This window comes from Xenia sp. Carnegie-2017, unplaced genomic scaffold (genome assembly GCF_021976095.1).
Source record: "Xenia sp. Carnegie-2017 unplaced genomic scaffold, XeniaSp_v1 HiC_scaffold_24, whole genome shotgun sequence".
Taxonomy (NCBI): Eukaryota; Metazoa; Cnidaria; class Anthozoa; order Malacalcyonacea; family Xeniidae; genus Xenia; species Xenia sp. Carnegie-2017.
Window position 1 is genome coordinate 13039408 of NW_025813487.1, and position 17284 is coordinate 13056691.

General features: G+C 35.4%; 3 protein-coding genes and 1 non-coding gene across 4 annotated transcripts; 3 read left to right on the top strand and 1 right to left on the bottom strand.

The window, feature by feature from the left end:
* Nucleotides 1-180: 180 nt before the first annotated feature.
* On the bottom strand, nt 181-1305 carry LOC124452177. The gene has a single exon (XM_047002761.1). The coding sequence runs from the start codon at nt 1303-1305 to the stop codon at nt 181-183; it is 1125 nt and encodes a 374-aa protein (XP_046858717.1).
* Nucleotides 1306-4688: 3383 nt separating this feature from the next.
* Nucleotides 4689-8118, top strand: LOC124452178. The gene is made up of 5 exons (XM_047002762.1): nt 4689-5124; nt 5713-6012; nt 6996-7289; nt 7615-7919; nt 8026-8118. The coding sequence occupies exons 1-5, from the start codon at nt 4689-4691 to the stop codon at nt 8116-8118; spliced, it is 1428 nt and encodes a 475-aa protein (XP_046858718.1).
* Trnat-agu lies at nt 6342-6413 on the top strand. Its single transcript has one exon. It is a non-coding gene; the product is annotated as a tRNA-Thr (tRNA).
* A 3314-nt stretch (nt 8119-11432) lies between the features above and the next one.
* On the top strand, nt 11433-17207 carry LOC124452179 (receptor-type tyrosine-protein phosphatase kappa-like). The gene is made up of 12 exons (XM_047002763.1): nt 11433-11512; nt 11728-12019; nt 12091-12157; nt 12436-12550; nt 13134-13327; nt 13736-13839; nt 14326-14413; nt 14942-15028; nt 15340-15372; nt 15524-15621; nt 16571-16719; nt 17072-17207. Exons 1-12 carry the CDS (start codon nt 11433-11435, stop codon nt 17205-17207), a joined length of 1443 nt encoding a protein of 480 aa, XP_046858719.1.
* The last annotated feature ends 77 nt before the right edge of the window (nt 17208-17284 follow it).

Here is a 17284-nt window from a genome sequence, read left to right on the forward strand (position 1 = left end):
TCCGTCAACGAAATACTTCGAATCTTGTTCACTCGATGCTGCCCGAATGGTTTCCATGCTCGATCGTTTCGTAGTTTCACATTCCCACCCCAGTCTATCCAAGCACATGATTTGAAACAGAATCTTCAGCCTTATCGTAAAAGGAGAGAAGAATCCAAGGGGACCGAAGATTTTAGATGATCATTTCAACAACGATCGCTTTGTGACAGGTAATGAATTGGCGTACTCGATTATTTCAGTCAAATTGAATAGAAATGTGTCTTCCACCGTATCCCACAGCATTCCTAGTACTTTGACTTGAGTGGGTTCCGTGAGCAGTGACTCTTTTGCAATTGTCGACTTTGTAAAGGAATGATCATCTTGAGTAACGCTTGACTTGTCACTAATCAAGCTCAAATTCTTGTTACCTTTTAGCACTTCGACAGACTTCACTACGTTACTGGAATTCGATTTCCATTCTTCCAAGTTTAATCCACCCTTGGCCAACAACTGCTTTGTTCCCTTGTATATTTGCAAAGCGGTTTCATCGGTTTCAGCACCGGACACAAAATCATCGACATACAGAGAATTTTTCAAGTGTTCAACAGTTTCTGGCTCCTGTTTCTCGTGTGTCTTCAAATGATGGTTGATAGTAGCTCCAAGAATTGCTGGCGAAGGTCGTAGACCAAAAACTAATGGACAAAACCTTAGCTTTAATACTTCTGAATGAGGATCCCTAGCATCCCTTAGCCACAAAAAACGAAACATGTCTCTATCTTCTTTGTCAATTCCAATCATTAAGAATGCTTTCTCAATGTCAGCAACTAGCTCAATCTTGTTTTGTCGAAATTTGACGAGCAAATCAAAGATTTGTGGAATGAGGTTCGGCCCGGTCAGTAAGCAATCGTTTAGTGAAGAGTTACGCAAGTTCGTCGTAGCAGATCCATCATATACAACGCGTAGCTTCGTAGTAGCCTTATCCTTTCGTATAACACACTGATGGGGAAGATAGTGAATTTTACCACGATCCTTATCAGATGCCGGAACCCTTTCGACTATTCCTGCTGCCAATTGTTCAGTAATACTATTATTATATTCTTCAAGATTTTGTGGATCCTTTAGCAGTTTTTGATGCACTGATCTCAATCTATTATGACAGAGTTCGTAATCGTCATCAATTTGCCCATGATCATTTTTCCACGGCAGACCAACTTCGTAGCGTGTTCCAGTGAATCGAATATTTCGCACAAAATCTTGTTCCTCGGGTGAGTTCTCTGAGTCAAAAGAGTCATTGCCAACGCTCTCAGTTTCCCATAAACGCTTCATTGATATTGTTAACTCATCCCTATCGGCTACGACAGTAGAATTATCAAGGTAGTCGGCTGTTCAGAGTATGTCCGTCTGATTTTTGTGATGACCATCCAGACAAAAGACATCCCAATTTGCTGCTCATTGCTGTTGGACCATCTTTTTCTCGTACGACATCACCTGTGACTACTTCCCAATAATGATCAGCTCCTATCAAGATGTCGATTGAATCACAGCTACCATTGTTATCGGAAGAATCAAATTGTGCAAGTTCTAAACCATGGAGATGTGGATATTCGTCTATATTTATCCGTGTAGGAAGTGGTGCTCATATTGTTGGAAATGCGATTGCTTTAATCTCTATTGCCTCACCTCCACTCTTGTTTGCAATGCTCACCTTGAACACTTCGCAGCTTTCTCGTTTACTCTTTCTTTGGCCAAAGGTATTTAATTGAAGTGTCTCCTTACCAATTTAATTTAACCTTAACCGGCCTTGAAGTAACCTTCGAATGTAAGACCTTTGGCTTCCAGTGTCAAAGAGAATTCGTGCTGGAACCGATTTTGATCCATTTGATGCGAGAGCTCTGGCCGTCTGCAAAAGAACACTTCCCTTGACAGTTCGTGTGACAGCTGTTGTGGTTGGAGAGTTTACACCTTCTGATACTTTCTGTGGATTGGTGTTATCAGTTGCTTTCTCATTTTGGACACCCTGACTATTGGTAGCAGGATTGCTACAAATAGATTGGTGATGCCTCCCGGAACAATGTCCACATTTTCTTGTGACGATACACTTGCTTGCTTGGTGTCCCTTTTTCAGACAAATAAAGCAACGGTTGGAGTCTCTTAGAATTTTAACTCGGGCTTCCCTTCCCTTTACCTCTTCACAAGATGCTGAATAATGTGATCCTTGACAGTATACGCATTTAACCTTGAAGCTACAGGCACCGTCTTTATCATTTTTTGTCACTAAAAATGTTGCAGCTGTCGATGGCTTGTTGGGCTTATGTTTGTTCTGGGATTCCCGGAACAGTCGAACATGTTTAATTTGTCATTCATTTATTATAATAGATAGATAATTTTATATTAACACGCTTACCATTGTCAACATACAAGTTGATTTCCACATGGGGCGTGTGCAAAAATGAAAATTACAATAGAATAGTGAACTACTTACAATTTACGATACACAAGACACTAAAATGTACATTAAATGAAGTATAGCTAGGTTAGAAAGCTATTTACAATTCGTTGAGTACATATTTGTTTTGGGAAAGTGGGAAGCGATTTTTCTTTGAAAGGTCGCTAGAGAACTAATTTCTTTAAGTTCATTTGGCAATGAGTTCCAGACTTGAGGCTTTTTTTCATGCTATTGGTTCGTGGCTTAGGTAAGCATAGTGTTTTTTTTAAACCACGAAGTTGATAATCTCTTGATTCGCTTTTGAAACTAAATAAACTAGTAAGTGATTTTGGACCCGTGTTGTTAAGCAATTTGAACATGAGCTTTGCTTTACTTTTTTGCCTTTGAATATCAAGAGACTCCCACTCTAAAGCTTTCAAAGCAATTTCGTGATCAACAACATTACTCATGTTTGCGATGATTCTAGCAGCTCGATTTTGAAGTTTTTGTTCAATTTTTTTCCGGGCGGTGAAGTAAAACATGTCATTTACGTGATTTGCGCACTGTGTAATGCTATTGATATTTTTTAAGTATGTACATGAAGAATTCATTGTGAGCATAGATATGTATAATAAAGCCAAAGTAATCAGGCGCCCATATTGTTATCACCCAATTACTAGGTCCCTTTTGAGGAACGAAAACAAACTTTAATTTACGAGAGAGCTTTAATAACGACGTATTTCTATAATTTTTTGGAGCTTAAAGCCATGTGTAATGCATAAAACATGCTGAAAATATTTTTAACTTGGATAGAAGCGGTAGATTTTTGTCTTTCACGCTTAAAAAGTCTATGATTTTTTTGCATTTTTACTTAGATTTTTACTTAAGCTCATTTCATACACAAAACACGTTTTTGAAAATGCTGTTAGTTAAAAACTTCTAAAGAATATTTAAGACCAAAATTCTCGCAATAGGATGTGGTTAAAGTATTTTAAAATGGAAATATATTTTAGTGATGCATTCTGACCTACCCTAGATCCGCTACCTGTCCTCCGTCCATCTAGAATCGAAAGCTCCAGAAATTTTTTTGGAAGGGGGACTCAAAAAAGTCACTTGCATATTGTACGTACTGTGTAATGCTCCTGAAATTTTTCAAGTTATGTGCACAAAGAATTCATTTTGGGCGTTGTCGTCAATTCTGCGATAATTGGTATTCTTATATTCTGTTATGCCTGATTGATTTCTTTTGAAAGTGAAATAGTTTTGAAGAGAAATTACCCAGGCATAGCAAAATATATGAATATGGTCCCCCCTATAACACAAGATTGACGCCAACGTCTCCCACAGAGATGATGCGGAGACGACTCACCCCTTGTTTCCCTCCTTGGTGCCCACACTATGTATAGGATGTACCTGATGTCTATTTGTTGTTACTTGTTTGTACATGTCATTAGACAAAATAAAACGTCTATCTTCATATTTATGGAATGTCATAATTGATCAACGAATCCTGGCACGTACAAAAATGTTTGGTAATTTCTGTCTTATATACATCCAAGTGCATATAGCACTTTAATTTACATGCGTTTGATATTTATTTATTGACCGTTATTCTGGAATATTGTCAGAAGTAATTCACTTCGCTTTAAGAAGTCTCTATTTTCAAAAGTTAATCTCACATTTTTCATATATTGTACTGCATAAAGTATTGTCTTAAGTGACATATTGTCTCATTTTCATTTCTATCTTTTGATTTGGATTTGCGAACAAGGGCACTTCTATGTTTGTATAAATGTTGTAAAATGTCGCGTTTGGGTTAGTATTGCAGACATGAAAGGTTCTATAACCTTTAAAATCTACAACTTTTGTATTGTATAGGCTCAGTGACGTGCTTTGGTGAAAAAATAACAAACGCTAGCTGTCCTAACAATCAATACATGGTCATAAAAAAGGCAGAATATCGTGGATTGAATGAAGGAAATGTTTGTGGTTCAAGTTACAATTACAGTTGTAGCTTCGATGTTACATGCCATTTAAAAAGACGCTGTGATGGTCAACGGGTGTAATATAAATGTTGATGATAATCTCTTACCTTCCAATATTTGTGTTGGCCTGAACAAGTATCTTTACTTTGAATATCAATGTAAAGACACCATGACGTCATTGGATGATATCTGCTACGGTAAATACATTATGCGTAATCATGCATGGACAGATGAAATGACACGCAACAAATTAAAGCCTTGTTTTTTCTTTCTAGATACGACTGGATTTTTCTTGAAACATGTCGAAACTGGAAAGTGTATTTATGATACAGAAAAATACAGTCATCACTAGGAGCAAGAACTCTTCGATTTTTGAACTTTCCCACAACTGTCTTCATCCTGCATCTCAGTTTAAATTCTTAGATAACAGCGCCATATTGAAGTTGAACGTACCAGGTTGTCTTCAAGGAGTTCATAAATGGGTAAATGGTTATCGTCTTGATATGTTGTATATCCACACTGATACGCGCAACATTAATGACGCTGCTTGTGTCAACAACAATGCTGTAAAACAAACCTCTTGGGGAGGTCTACAAATACGGTACGACAAAGCTGGATATCAATTTCGATGTTTAAGACCTTGGACTTCTAAAGAACTACAAGACAATCAAGGAGTTGATCCTTATTTGAAAATGGTTAATTGTAAGTCTGCACCAAAAAAGCAATTTCATTTCGGTAAGGGTTATTTTGTTGTTAATTCATATTTCGGTCCACCAAAATTCAAAACACATCAAAATATTTTAAATGATCACAAGTTATTCAAAAACACGGTAAGTCAGCTACGAAAACATGAGAAATCAGCTCAGCACACAAGAAACACTCATATTGGTATTCAAAAAGAAGGAACTTCATTAAATAAAAATAATTTTTATTGGTACACCAACATGTCGGCCATGATGTCAGGTGGCAATGTTCTTTAGACTTGTTTTTTCTTGTGATTTAATTAATACAATAGAAGAATCCGATCTAATATAGTCTTTTTAATGCAATTCCGATTTTGGGGTTTTGTATTTTTACTTGAAATCGCTGTGGAATTTAGGGAGCTAGTGGCTTTCGCACAAACGTCCGTTATTTTCTCATTTTCTGCGCGTCAGTATCAATACGCTTACAGTGATAAACTTTAAATAAAACAAAAATTTTACATACGCAAGTGTTACTTATCTTTGTAGATTGAATTTCTCGAACATTTGCTGTTTTTTTTCATTAATCAACACCTTTTAGAAATAATGTCCCACAGTTACTTAAATTTTTTTTTTCTTGCAGGTTCAATAGCGTCTTTTCGACAAAAGATGACGGACGTCAGCTGTCCCAAAAGTCAATACATGACCATCAAAAGTGCATCATACCGCGAATTGACTGGAAGTAATATTTGTGGGTCAAGTTATGATTACAGTTGTAGTGTCGATGTCACGTGTCATCTGAAGAGACACTGTGATGGCAAACGAGAGTGTATTGTCATTGTTAATGATAATCTTTTTCCTTTAAACATTTGTCCTGGTTTGAATAAGTATCTTTATTTTGAATATCAATGCAGCACCACATCGTTTGTTGAAATTTGTTACCGTAAGTTTACTTACATCAATTTTCATTTTTACAATTTGTTAAAAATTTGATGTTGATGAATACTTTAATTAATTTAATTATACAATAATTTCTAGCTAAATTATGTTAGAATAAATCATGTATTTCAGAAACAGCTTTCTCAAATACAATTTAATTCCAAAGGCAGCATCAGAGAATATATATAATATATTAATCACATGAACATGTGACTTGGAAATTTGAACTGCACCTTGGATACTAGTCCGCCGCTCTAAGCTACCAAGCCCACAGGGTGTGGATACGAGTCAAATCTCTTTAAACTGCGTATTGACTCGTCTCCGATCCCTGTGGGCTTGGTAGCTCAACAGGTAGAGCGGCGGACTAGTATCCCGAAGGTGCGAGTTCAAATCTCGTCCAAGTCACATGTTTTTCATGTGCATATTAAATCGTGTTAGGATTAATATATTATAAATACAATTTAAGATAAAAGCGTTGAACTTTCGACTCAGAGCAAATTTTCATTTGTTTGCAAAATTGAAAAAGATTGTCGTTACAGATAATGCTGTTTCTCCCTTCTCAAAAACATTGAAAAGACAACGTTTATAAAAGTATGTTTCATGCAGTGCGGTGTTTGAAATTAAATGTAGATATGATTTTCGCACTTTGTTGGACAATTTAAGCAATTGTCTCATGAACCTGAAAAATTCAGGTGACTCAACGGGATTCGAACCCATGACCTCTGCGGTGCCGGTTCAGTGCTTTGACCAACTGAGCAGGTCAATTTTGTTGGGCTGGTGTTTTTCTCGTGAAAGGAATGTCATATGAAAGAATGTTTCGTGCAGTGCGGTGTTTGAAATTAAATGAAGATATGATCTTCGTACTTTGTTGAATTTTTTTTGTCGTATTTTTAAGGTTCATGAGACAATTGCTTAAATTGTCCAACAAAGTGCGAAGATCATATCTACATTTAGTTTATAAAAGTGTTTGTTCTCTAATTTTTTTAGTTGAAACGGCATACCTGTCAAATTCAATATTCCCAAACCAAGGAGTTGTAAATGTTATCACGAAGTATGATGGTAACTTTACAATCTGTAAAGAAAGTTCCTTAGATAAAGTAAAAGACGATATTTGCATGCAATTTGGTTACCCTGCAGCTGACTCTATCAAAATATGGACATCAAGCAAAGGCGATCAAATTTTTTTATATGGAGAGTTATCTTGTAACAACCAAGCAAAAAATCTTTCTCAATGCGTTATCACAACGAAAGAGAAATGTTCCCATCATTCATTATTAAAATGTAAGTATAGACTTACTTTTATCATCATGATTTACATCTATCATCATGACTTACCTATATCATCATGACTTACCTCTATCATCATGACTTACATCTATCATCATTACTTACATCTATCATCATGACTTACCTATATCATCATGACTTACCTCTATCATTGTGACTTACCTCTATCATCATTACTTACATCTATCATCATTACTTACATCTATCATCATTACTTACCTATATCACCATGACTTACCTATATCATCATGACTTACCTCTTTCATCCTGACTTACCTCTATCATCATGGCTTATCTCTATGTGAATGTTTTTTCATAGGTCATATCTGTGCCAGGCCGTTGTTAAACGACACAAAAAAATTCCCTGACTCATTGTTTTCCGCTTCAAAGGCAATAAATTTGCACAATGCCGCCAATGCAAGAATATCCAGTGGCAGATCGTGGTGTGCTCCTACTGCTGATGGAAATCACTATCTTCAAATAAGCTTTGAAAAACTTTATGCTATTAACTCCGTTGCAATTTTTGGAGACACAACAACCTTAAGTTGGGTGACAAAATATCACATTAACACCACTTCTGATTTAATAAACTGGGAGTCAGTATCTAATCAGAATTCACAAAAAGTAAAGTGGAGTTAGAGTATTTTTGAAACTGAATTTTGCAATTTTATGATAAAATTTTTCACATGCTAGTGCGACTGCTGAATTGTAGGATTTAACGATTTTTCAGGTTTTCAAAGGAAACAAAAACGCTTACAAAGACGCTGCTATATCAAACATCAAAGAGGTACAAGGACGAGAGCTTTACGACTTATTCCAGTGACCTACAACAATCGACCCTACATAAGTGTAGAACTTTGTGGTGGAGGTAAGAACTTTATTAAAATTGAGAACAGTGGCGTGGCCTGTGAAAGGAACTGGAGGAGCTTGTCTCCCCCCAGTTATTTTAATGACCAATTTTGTAATTGAAGGATGAAATGAAATAGATTTCGAACAGCAATAAAAAGATTTGCTTCCTGTTAACAGGTACATAGCAAAGTATAGTAAACAGCAGTCGTCAAGCATTGTTATTTGTAAGATGGACTTGAATACACTTGCTAACACATCAAACAAAATGCTGCCATTCTAAAAACGTGTGGCTTTTAGATTGTTATAAATCCTGCCTGTGAGAAATAGCGTTTTAGACAACATAAAGTCAAACATTTTTTAAGGGAGCATGCCTCTGAGCCCCCATTGAAGTCGCACACATTTGACGTTTACATTATCCCTCCTAGTCTAAACAACCTGGCGACGCCACTGATTGAGAACTATATTATACTGCAAAGCTAGTAGTGTAAGCTAAATTCTTTTGATCATCCACCAACAAATACGACTAAAATTATCCTTTAATTTTGAACTTTCTCCCATATTGTAAAGTTTTCATCTGCAAGTTATCATCCGTAACGTTTTAGAGCTTTTAAGCCGTTTTGGACTCTTGCAAAGTATTTTTCCCCAATTTCTTTGCTTTTGATTAAACCAAAGTGCCGGCGAATTAGAAATTTTTTTTAAATCTCCTCCATCCTCCCATGTAATTCTTAGATATTTGTGAATGCTTATGTGTTTATTTGTTTATGAATATGTGTTTATTTCAAAAATTGAAAGTTACATAATTGTTCACAAAAGCACAGGTGAAACCAGAACGTTAGTTTAGATCATGTTAACTCTCTCTTAAGATTCTACCTTTCTTTTAAGATTAGTACTGAAATAAATAATGGAATGGATTGTTAAAATCTTAAGAATGATAATTTTCATTACAGCAGAACGTTATATAGTAAAATCATTGTTTACGCTTTATTTACATTTAATTAGAGCACTTGAAAAGCAAATATAAAAGGGTGTATCAAAAAAGAAGACCTTTTGAAATTAACGAATTGTAATAATTTCAATGGCTATCACGTACATTGCCAATATCATGGGTATATTCTAACAGCAAAACATGCACAAGTATGCACCAGTATGATTTGCATAGTCCTTAGGCACTGAAATTTTACAATTGGTTAATTTTAAAGATCTTCTTTTGTTATACATCCTATATATCAAAATAGATCTTTCTCTCTTGTTGTAGAATTGCTTCCGAGCAGCCCAACAGGTCTGAACATCACTTACAGTGCGTCAAGATACGTTATAATATCGTGGATGGATCCCCAAAACATTGCAGTGACTCCCGGCACAGATGTTGTAAATCCTTTGATAAAGTTTAGGTTCATATTGAAGAAGCAAAGGAAGGTCATTTTAAACAAAACTGAGCCATCTAACGTTGCTAAGCCTTACATGTTGAGCAATCTTATTCCTAACACAATGTACACAGTAGTTGTAACTGCTGGAAATTCTGAAGGTTTTGGAGATGCAGCGAATGTTTCTTTTAAGACAAAAGAAGATGGTAAGATTTTATTTCATCCTATTGTGTTCTTCGTTTTAATGTGTGTGCATCATTTGAAACATAGCTAGAAGAGAAAGAAATCGTATGCTACTTAAATCTTAAATATAAAGACGTTTTTACTCGTTAAAATTTCATTGTGTAAGTGAACGTGGAATATTTTCCCCGATTTTTATTTGTGGATTCTGGCCATGACTAACTCGACAAAGCAAACTTCTCCATTCCATTTCTTATAATTCATAAGTTATAAAAAGTATGAACATTTTCGTGCAAGCAAGCCACGTATTGATATAGGTAATTACTCCAACGTGTCTTTGTATTTATTATTACCACCACGAGCAGCGAGCTACCAAACGACAAATCCTCCTTCTAACCATCATATGTTTTTAAGGCTATCAATGCCATTCCAATTTTCAAAGATGGCTGTTAGCTCTTAATTGGCTAGGATTATTTTCTGACATTTTCTTTCTTCTTCTTCAAAAATGCTCGACAGGAAGTAAAATACTCTCGATAACAGTGTCTCTATAACAAATATTCTTCTTGTAGGGATCAGGTTGAAAATTTTTACCTGAAAACAACATATCTAATCATGATCTGGGAATAATTATCGCTATTCCGGTCTTTTATAAGTTTTATCATATCTACCTTCCTCACTTTATTTGAAGTTTCCATGGCAGCACGCAGACGTTTCTTCTATTTCATTGCGATAACACGGTGTATCCAGTAAAACGCCTTCTGTGCTTCTTTCGAGTTTCGGTTCTTTTCCCTCTTACATTCAAACTTGTTTTTCTCTGTCAGAATGTTTTCATTTACAAAACAAAACGACGCAGTAAAACAATGTATTTCACCTGTCGGACGTATGTGTAACTATTTGCACATATAGACAATCTTTGACTTACAATTTAAATTTGTTCTTAAAACATGGAATGGTGAGAAAACCATGATGAGCACCAAAATATCAGATACGACCTTACACGTTCACAGTACTGTATTTACCGTAAAACTGAAATGAACTTACTTCAGTTGTCAAAATAAATGTTTGATTCAATGTTTTTTCTTGAATACAACATGATGCGAAATTTTAACTGTCTTTTTATTTAGTTCCTGAAGGGCCTCCTCTAAATATAACAATCTCTGTTATCAGCAGTTCATCGTTATCAGTCACGTGGAAGCCACCTGATAAAAGCAAGAGAAACGGGGAAATTGTCAATTACACTGTTTGTATACCACCTAGTGAGAGCTTCAAATGTTCAGAAACCTTTACTACCGAATACCAAAGCTTTATCTTAAATGAGTTCAAACCAGCGACGACGTACTATGTGTGGGTTTTGGCAAGTACAAAAATTGGTTTTGGAAATTACAATGAAAAGCAAATGGCCATAACAAATGGACGTACGTTTTCATTTAGAAATCTTCTCTGGCTTTGTGTAACTGTTACTAATTAATGGAGGGAGGTTGTGCACTTTAAAATAGGTTTTGTATTTTTAGTGCCTCCGACAGGGACGTTCAACTCGTCGGAAAAAAACTTTGACATTTTCTTTAGAAATTCCTACGGTTAAATATGAGTAAGTTATAGTACGTAAGTTCTTAGATCATTTATTTTGAGCCTATAAACACTAGGTTCAGCACATTTATTTACTTAATGGAAATAACACAAAAGCAGTCAGATTTTATAACTCTTTGATTCATAAATATTTAAACTTAAAGGCTTATAATTGTGCATGGTTAATCTTGACTCTCAGAAAAGACGAATAACGAAAATACCTGCTGCTAGGGATTTATTCTGCAACCTGGATCGAGGGTGCAATATATAGCAATTCCTGGTTGTCCTCACTACTTAGCCATATTAACCTTTGCTGTTAGGATAGTCAGTTGACTAACTTTGCTCATGATCTTTTTTAAATTAAAAAACAAATTTTAAACTCAAAGGCTATCGTTGTTTTGAACCATTGATCTTTTTGGCGTTTTTTTTGCAATACGCTTCCCATGGAAAATATGTATATTATTTTATTTCAGGTACTTATTCGTGATTGCCATGCAAGGTGACAGACAGAATCTTCCATCGCCTTTTACATTAAATGTTGAAGACTTAGAAACATATTCGACTCCTTCACCACCAAACCTTTACGTTGCTGCGGTACTTAAGCCAAGTGGTGGTGGCATTTTCGTGTTTATACTTGGTGATGGCTCATATTCCAGTATTTCGGGAACACGAGGTCGTCGTTCTACCGAAAGAGTTGATTATAACGCCCCTCTAAAACCCAATATTACTTATCGAATTTTCCAGCGTGTGGTGATAAATGATCAGGTAATTGCTTAAATTTTTTTTATTGACTTCTTTTGGGGTTTTTTATAAAAATTTAATGCACTTCTTATCAGGGTGATTATTATTCTACTGAATGGAGTCCTTCAGCAAGAACTGCTTCAGAGCTACTTCCGCTTTCAGGTGAGTTTAAGAGTATGGCTTTATTAATAGTCGAAGCATAACTTTAATTGAAATCGCGGAGAAAAATTGCCAAATGGACAGTGGAAATTTTTTCAATTTTTCCAATAAAATAACTGTTTTATATAAATGAATTTGCTGGATTCAGAAGCATTCTTTCTACGATGTGCAAATTTGAAGTTCGATATGGAAAAATCTGAACACTGCTTATTTTCAATCGTGTGGTGATAGTGCATGCAATATTGAAGGGCATGTGTCTTTTTCTCTGTTTTTTCTCTTAGGCGATAGTAAAGATGATGATAACAATGATAACAACGTAACTGCAATTGCTGCAGCTTCTGCAGCTGCTGTTGTTTTCGCTATCGTCTTTGTGGTCCTAATAATTCTTTGGAGAAGGTAGGAGGAGTTTAAAATGAACAGTAAAGTCGACTGACAGCATTAGTGTGAGAGGTGAATGTTTGACACTTTCACATGCAATTTTTCACTTCTTGCAATTGATCTTACGTGTTTATATAACTAGCTTAGAAACACTGCAAATGCTTTTTTTATCTTACATATCAGACTCTTCTTCACAATTGCGCATCATATATTGTCCCATCTTTCTCAGAGTAACAAGAGAAATTATCAAATACAATTGAGCATTAAATATGTTTGCAAGATTTTACCAAACTTCCTTTTAAGGATTTAGAAACCTGCTGAATATATGCACAAACAAATGACAACTCTTAGTTTTTTACACTATTTGACAATGTCTGAGGATATTGTTTTGGTTGTAATTAAAGAGAACGTATGAAGCATTTTCTGTTTTAAAAAATGGCAAGCACTGTTTTGTAAGATAAAAAGGAGCATGATACGCTTAAGAAGATTTTGTACTAAGAAGTACAAGCAGGCCAAACTTTGCGTACAAAAAACGACGAACAATCAACTCGTGGGTACTCTACTACTACTGTCTTCTGCAAATGATGGTATATTTTTCTAGAAGACGTGCTGTTGTTAAAGAGCCTAAATCGCATTTGCAATCAGAACATGAGGATAGGAATGGACAAGAGCTGTCCGTTAGAAACGACGCGTTCATCGTTAATGACAATGCGGATCCTGTTGTACGACCAAATGAAGAAAATATTTATGTAAACAAGTCAATTTCCGAAGAAGAAATGTATGGAAACAAAGAAAGTAAGTAATTTTGAAAATATCGTTTTTCTATAACGTTGGTAGTTTTTCTTGATTACATTGCTTATTATATGAGACATGTTTTATTGAAACGCTCGGTCAGTCGACAAAAAGTATAAGTTTTTTCCATGTATGTAGTTGGTGTCAATAATAATGTGGTTTGATTTGAATTTAATTGGAGTTCCAGGTAGCTCTGTGTAATAAATCTGATTTCAAGATAGTTAATTATATTTACAACATTTCCTACTATGAAAATGATTGACAATACGCTTGCCGTAACGTTATGCATGAAAAGCAAAACAGCTTGATGATAAAGCTATCTTGACATAGTAAATTGTTGTATATTAGTACATAGCCATTGTGTAGCTATGTCCTTTATCTGACAATATTTTTCACATTGTTATTTTTCAGCTATCGAGACCCGTAATCGGTTACCAATTCCACTCGCAAATTTTACTGAGCACGTAAAAAAACTGAGAAGAAAAAACATGGAGGAATTGAGGCTCGAATTTGAGGTAATGTGTTTTATGTGTTCTTTTCTACAGATTTGAAATCCTTAGCGGACTATAAATTCAGTCAAATTTCTCATAGTATATGTGCTATTATGAGTAGTTTAGCATCTTCCGCTCAATCCAACATTAAAAATAAGCAGAAAATTCACGAAGGGTGGAAGCTGGAACGAGGTGATAAAAATGAAATTTGTTGTCATGAAATGAAAGTTTGAGTCTTGGCTTGCAAAGTGCGGAGATTTTAAAAAAGAATACGTCCGCCGCACTGATAGGTAAACTTAGGTGGTTTTCTTTTAACTCGTGCACGGCTGTTTCATGCACAACCGAAAACAATTATATACGAGATTAGATTGTGTATTCATACCTATGCTTGAACATTAGATCATTACTGGGTAAACTACGCAAACCAAATGTATGAGGATTCACGTTTCAGTAGCTATGAGTTTAACACACTTGTTCAGTTTTGTATTTGCTTACTATTAAAATTTGCAGGACTTACCAAATGGTCAGAAATGCAACTGGGTTATTGCCAAAAGTCCTATGAATTCTGCCAAAAATCGATATGGAAACGCAGTCACGTGTAAGATTATATTGACTCAAAACCATGCAATACTGACAAAGTTGTTATGGGAACACTGTCATGTGTCAGATTATTGACACAGATACCTTACAATACCCACAATAATGCTTTTAAAACACCGTCACATGCAAAAATGTTTGGCCTAGATACCTTTCAAAAGTAGGAAAGACAGCTAGCCCGGCTATGTAAATTTCAGATCATCATCATTATATTTATTTCTTTAGAATTTTATTGCTTTCGAATTAAAGATGAACGTAAAAAAATTTACAAAGCCGGACTAAATAATCGTGCTGGCTCACCCCTCCTTATAATCACTAAATGCAGTGGCATGATAGAGATTTTTCCGTGGAAAAATTTTAACACTAACAAAACCTGATGGGGAAACAAAATCCCAATTTACGTTGCAAACCACTGAACATAATGTTATCAATGAGAAAGTGATACGTGGGAATGTAATTGTTATGTAAAAGAAAGGAAAATGTCAAAAACGAAAATTGTGTGTTCGAAACGTTATTTTGTCTCTTCTAGACGACCATTCTCGTGTGATACTCTCTGGTGATGAAAAATCTGACTATATCAACGCCTCTTTTGTCGACGTAAGTTTCATTGAAAACAGTTTTTTGCTCGCAACATCGTCGACAGTTTACGTTAAAGATTCGCTCTTTTTTTCAATTTATACATCCTTGAACATGTTTTTGGATGTAGAGTGTCCAGTTTAGTAGAGTCCTGAGAACGACTTGTGTTGTTGATGTTGATTCGTTGACTCTGAAGATGACTACCTCCAAGGTTGTCAAAACGTCAGTCAACATCAACGATAACAGTCCTTCTCAGGACTATACCAACCTGGAAGATCTGCATCCACAAACATGTTACGATACTCCTGGGTTCAAACCATTTACTTTATAAATCCTTTATTAACTTTGTAGGGAAATGTGAGAAGTACTACATTGCGACCCAAGGTATTTTATTAGTTCAAAATTTCATCAATATGATGCCGTCAACGAATTTTCAACGTGATTGGATTGATGGCGCGTGATGCAACTCCCGATGTTTGACTTACTTTTGTTAATTGAAACTTGCGGGAAACACTTTTTCTTTTTCTTTTTGTAGGTCCCAAACCTAAAACTGTAAACGATTTCTGGAGGATGATTTTTGAGCAAAAGTGTCCAACAATTGTAATGTTGACGACTTTGAAAGAAATGGGAAAAGTATGAAAATGTTATTTTGGATGGTTTTACATCGAAGATCTTTTATCTTTTGTGCTTTCTTCTTAAAGGTGAAATGCGAAAATATTGGCCAGATGAATCTAATGTATACGGTGAAATTACAGTGACCATCACTGAGACAAAACATTCGCTGATTATGTCACTCGCATTATGGTTGTTGAAAAGGTAACTTTTTGTTTCCAGTCTTTCTTTCTGTTGCTGCTTGTATGTTTATTTTCCTTGAATAAGATATAAGGCAGACCTGAGCCAATTCTTTTGTTAAACAAATTGGGTTTTTGTTGTTTTTAAACCTGACCCAGAATTGTCACATAATCATATAGTTTTTTTTTATGTTCATTTATGTCTGCGTTCATTTTACGAACGAAACAGGCTATTCCATGTATTTGTACATCTTCGAGGCTAGTCTAGCTCTTATCACAACTGTAGCTGTTGTTGGTGTTGACTAAAATGTTAGACATGTTTAGAGGTTGCCATTATCCGAGTGAAGTCTGCCGTATTTAAATACCAACACCAACAATTCCAGACACGACAAATACGACATACCGGATTTAACTTCTCACCTGACTGATAATCACCACCACTAAGCAAATGATGCCGAAATGCCAACATGAACAGAACTATCTCAGAACTGCACATAATGGGGAAGAGATGGGAGGGATAGTTATCAATATATATAACACTTCCATAAGAGGATGTCAAACTTCAATGAAAGGTTGAAGATTTATGTATAGAATGAAAAACGTCAGTGACGCTTTGAGACGTAAGCGAGGAATCAAAGGCTTCGTGAAAAGTGTTCATCAATTGTTCATCTCATGTTATCATTTTTTGTGGGACAATAACAAATATAGCTAAAGTATACATTTTCTTCAGCCTCCTTTTTATTTTCAATTTTACCTCGGAAAAGGATGAGCAGTATCATTTACTTTTATAGAACGGCGAACATCATGAAGTCGAGCAGTTTCACTACAAATCATGGCCAGACTATGGAGTACCTCGTTATCCAACACAACTCTTGACATTCAGGAACCATTTCAAGCTATCGCACAAGACGAAATCCGGTCCTGTCGTCGTTCACTGTAGGTTAGTTGTTCTATCGCAACTGCGTCGTTACATTGTTTAGAAATATACCTGAAATACTCATCAATATTTTTATGATAGATTCATTTTTTAAGAACATTTTTTTATATGCAATTTTTTCATGGTAAAAGGACCTTCTTTCCAAACTTTTCGTGACTTTATCCATTGTCATTATTAAAGAATTAGTAAACTGTTAAACAAAATCACATGCTTCCGATCGGGGCATCTCCCAACAAAATGTTTTGCAAATATTATCTTAGTTTTACGCATGATTTACAATAAATGGAATTGTTTGTTAACATATTCTAAGAAGGTAGCTAAACAAACATTAAACTGATCTTGCTTCTCTATTCAGTGCTGGTGTTGGTCGTACTGGAGTATTTATTGCCTTAGATAAGATCCTTGATGATCTTGATGATGAATATGAAACAAACATTGATGTATTTGGTTTTGTGGAAGAAATGAGATCGCGGCGCATAAACATGGTTTAGACAGCGGTAGGTCACTTAAGAACATCTGGACAAACAGCATTGATCGAGTATATTTAGTTTAATTGATTTGTGGGTAA

Coding starts and splice junctions, on each gene's coding strand:
- LOC124452177 (XM_047002761.1), bottom strand. CDS start 1,305: ATGAAGCGTTTATGGGAAACTGAGAGCGTTGGCAATGACTCTTTTGAC.
- LOC124452179 (XM_047002763.1), top strand. CDS start 11,433: ATGGTTAATCTTGACTCTCAGAAAAGACGAATAACGAAAATACCTGCT. Junction 13,328..13,735: donor AATGTATGGAAACAAAGAAA/GTAAGTAATTTT, acceptor GTTATTTTTCAG/CTATCGAGACCCGTAATCGG. Junction 13,840..14,325: donor AATTGAGGCTCGAATTTGAG/GTAATGTGTTTT, acceptor TAAAATTTGCAG/GACTTACCAAATGGTCAGAA.
- LOC124452178 (XM_047002762.1), top strand. CDS start 4,689: ATGTCGAAACTGGAAAGTGTATTTATGATACAGAAAAATACAGTCATC. Junction 5,125..5,712: donor AAAAAAGCAATTTCATTTCG/GTAAGGGTTATT, acceptor TTTTTCTTGCAG/GTTCAATAGCGTCTTTTCGA. Junction 7,290..7,614: donor CCATCATTCATTATTAAAAT/GTAAGTATAGAC, acceptor GTTTTTTCATAG/GTCATATCTGTGCCAGGCCG.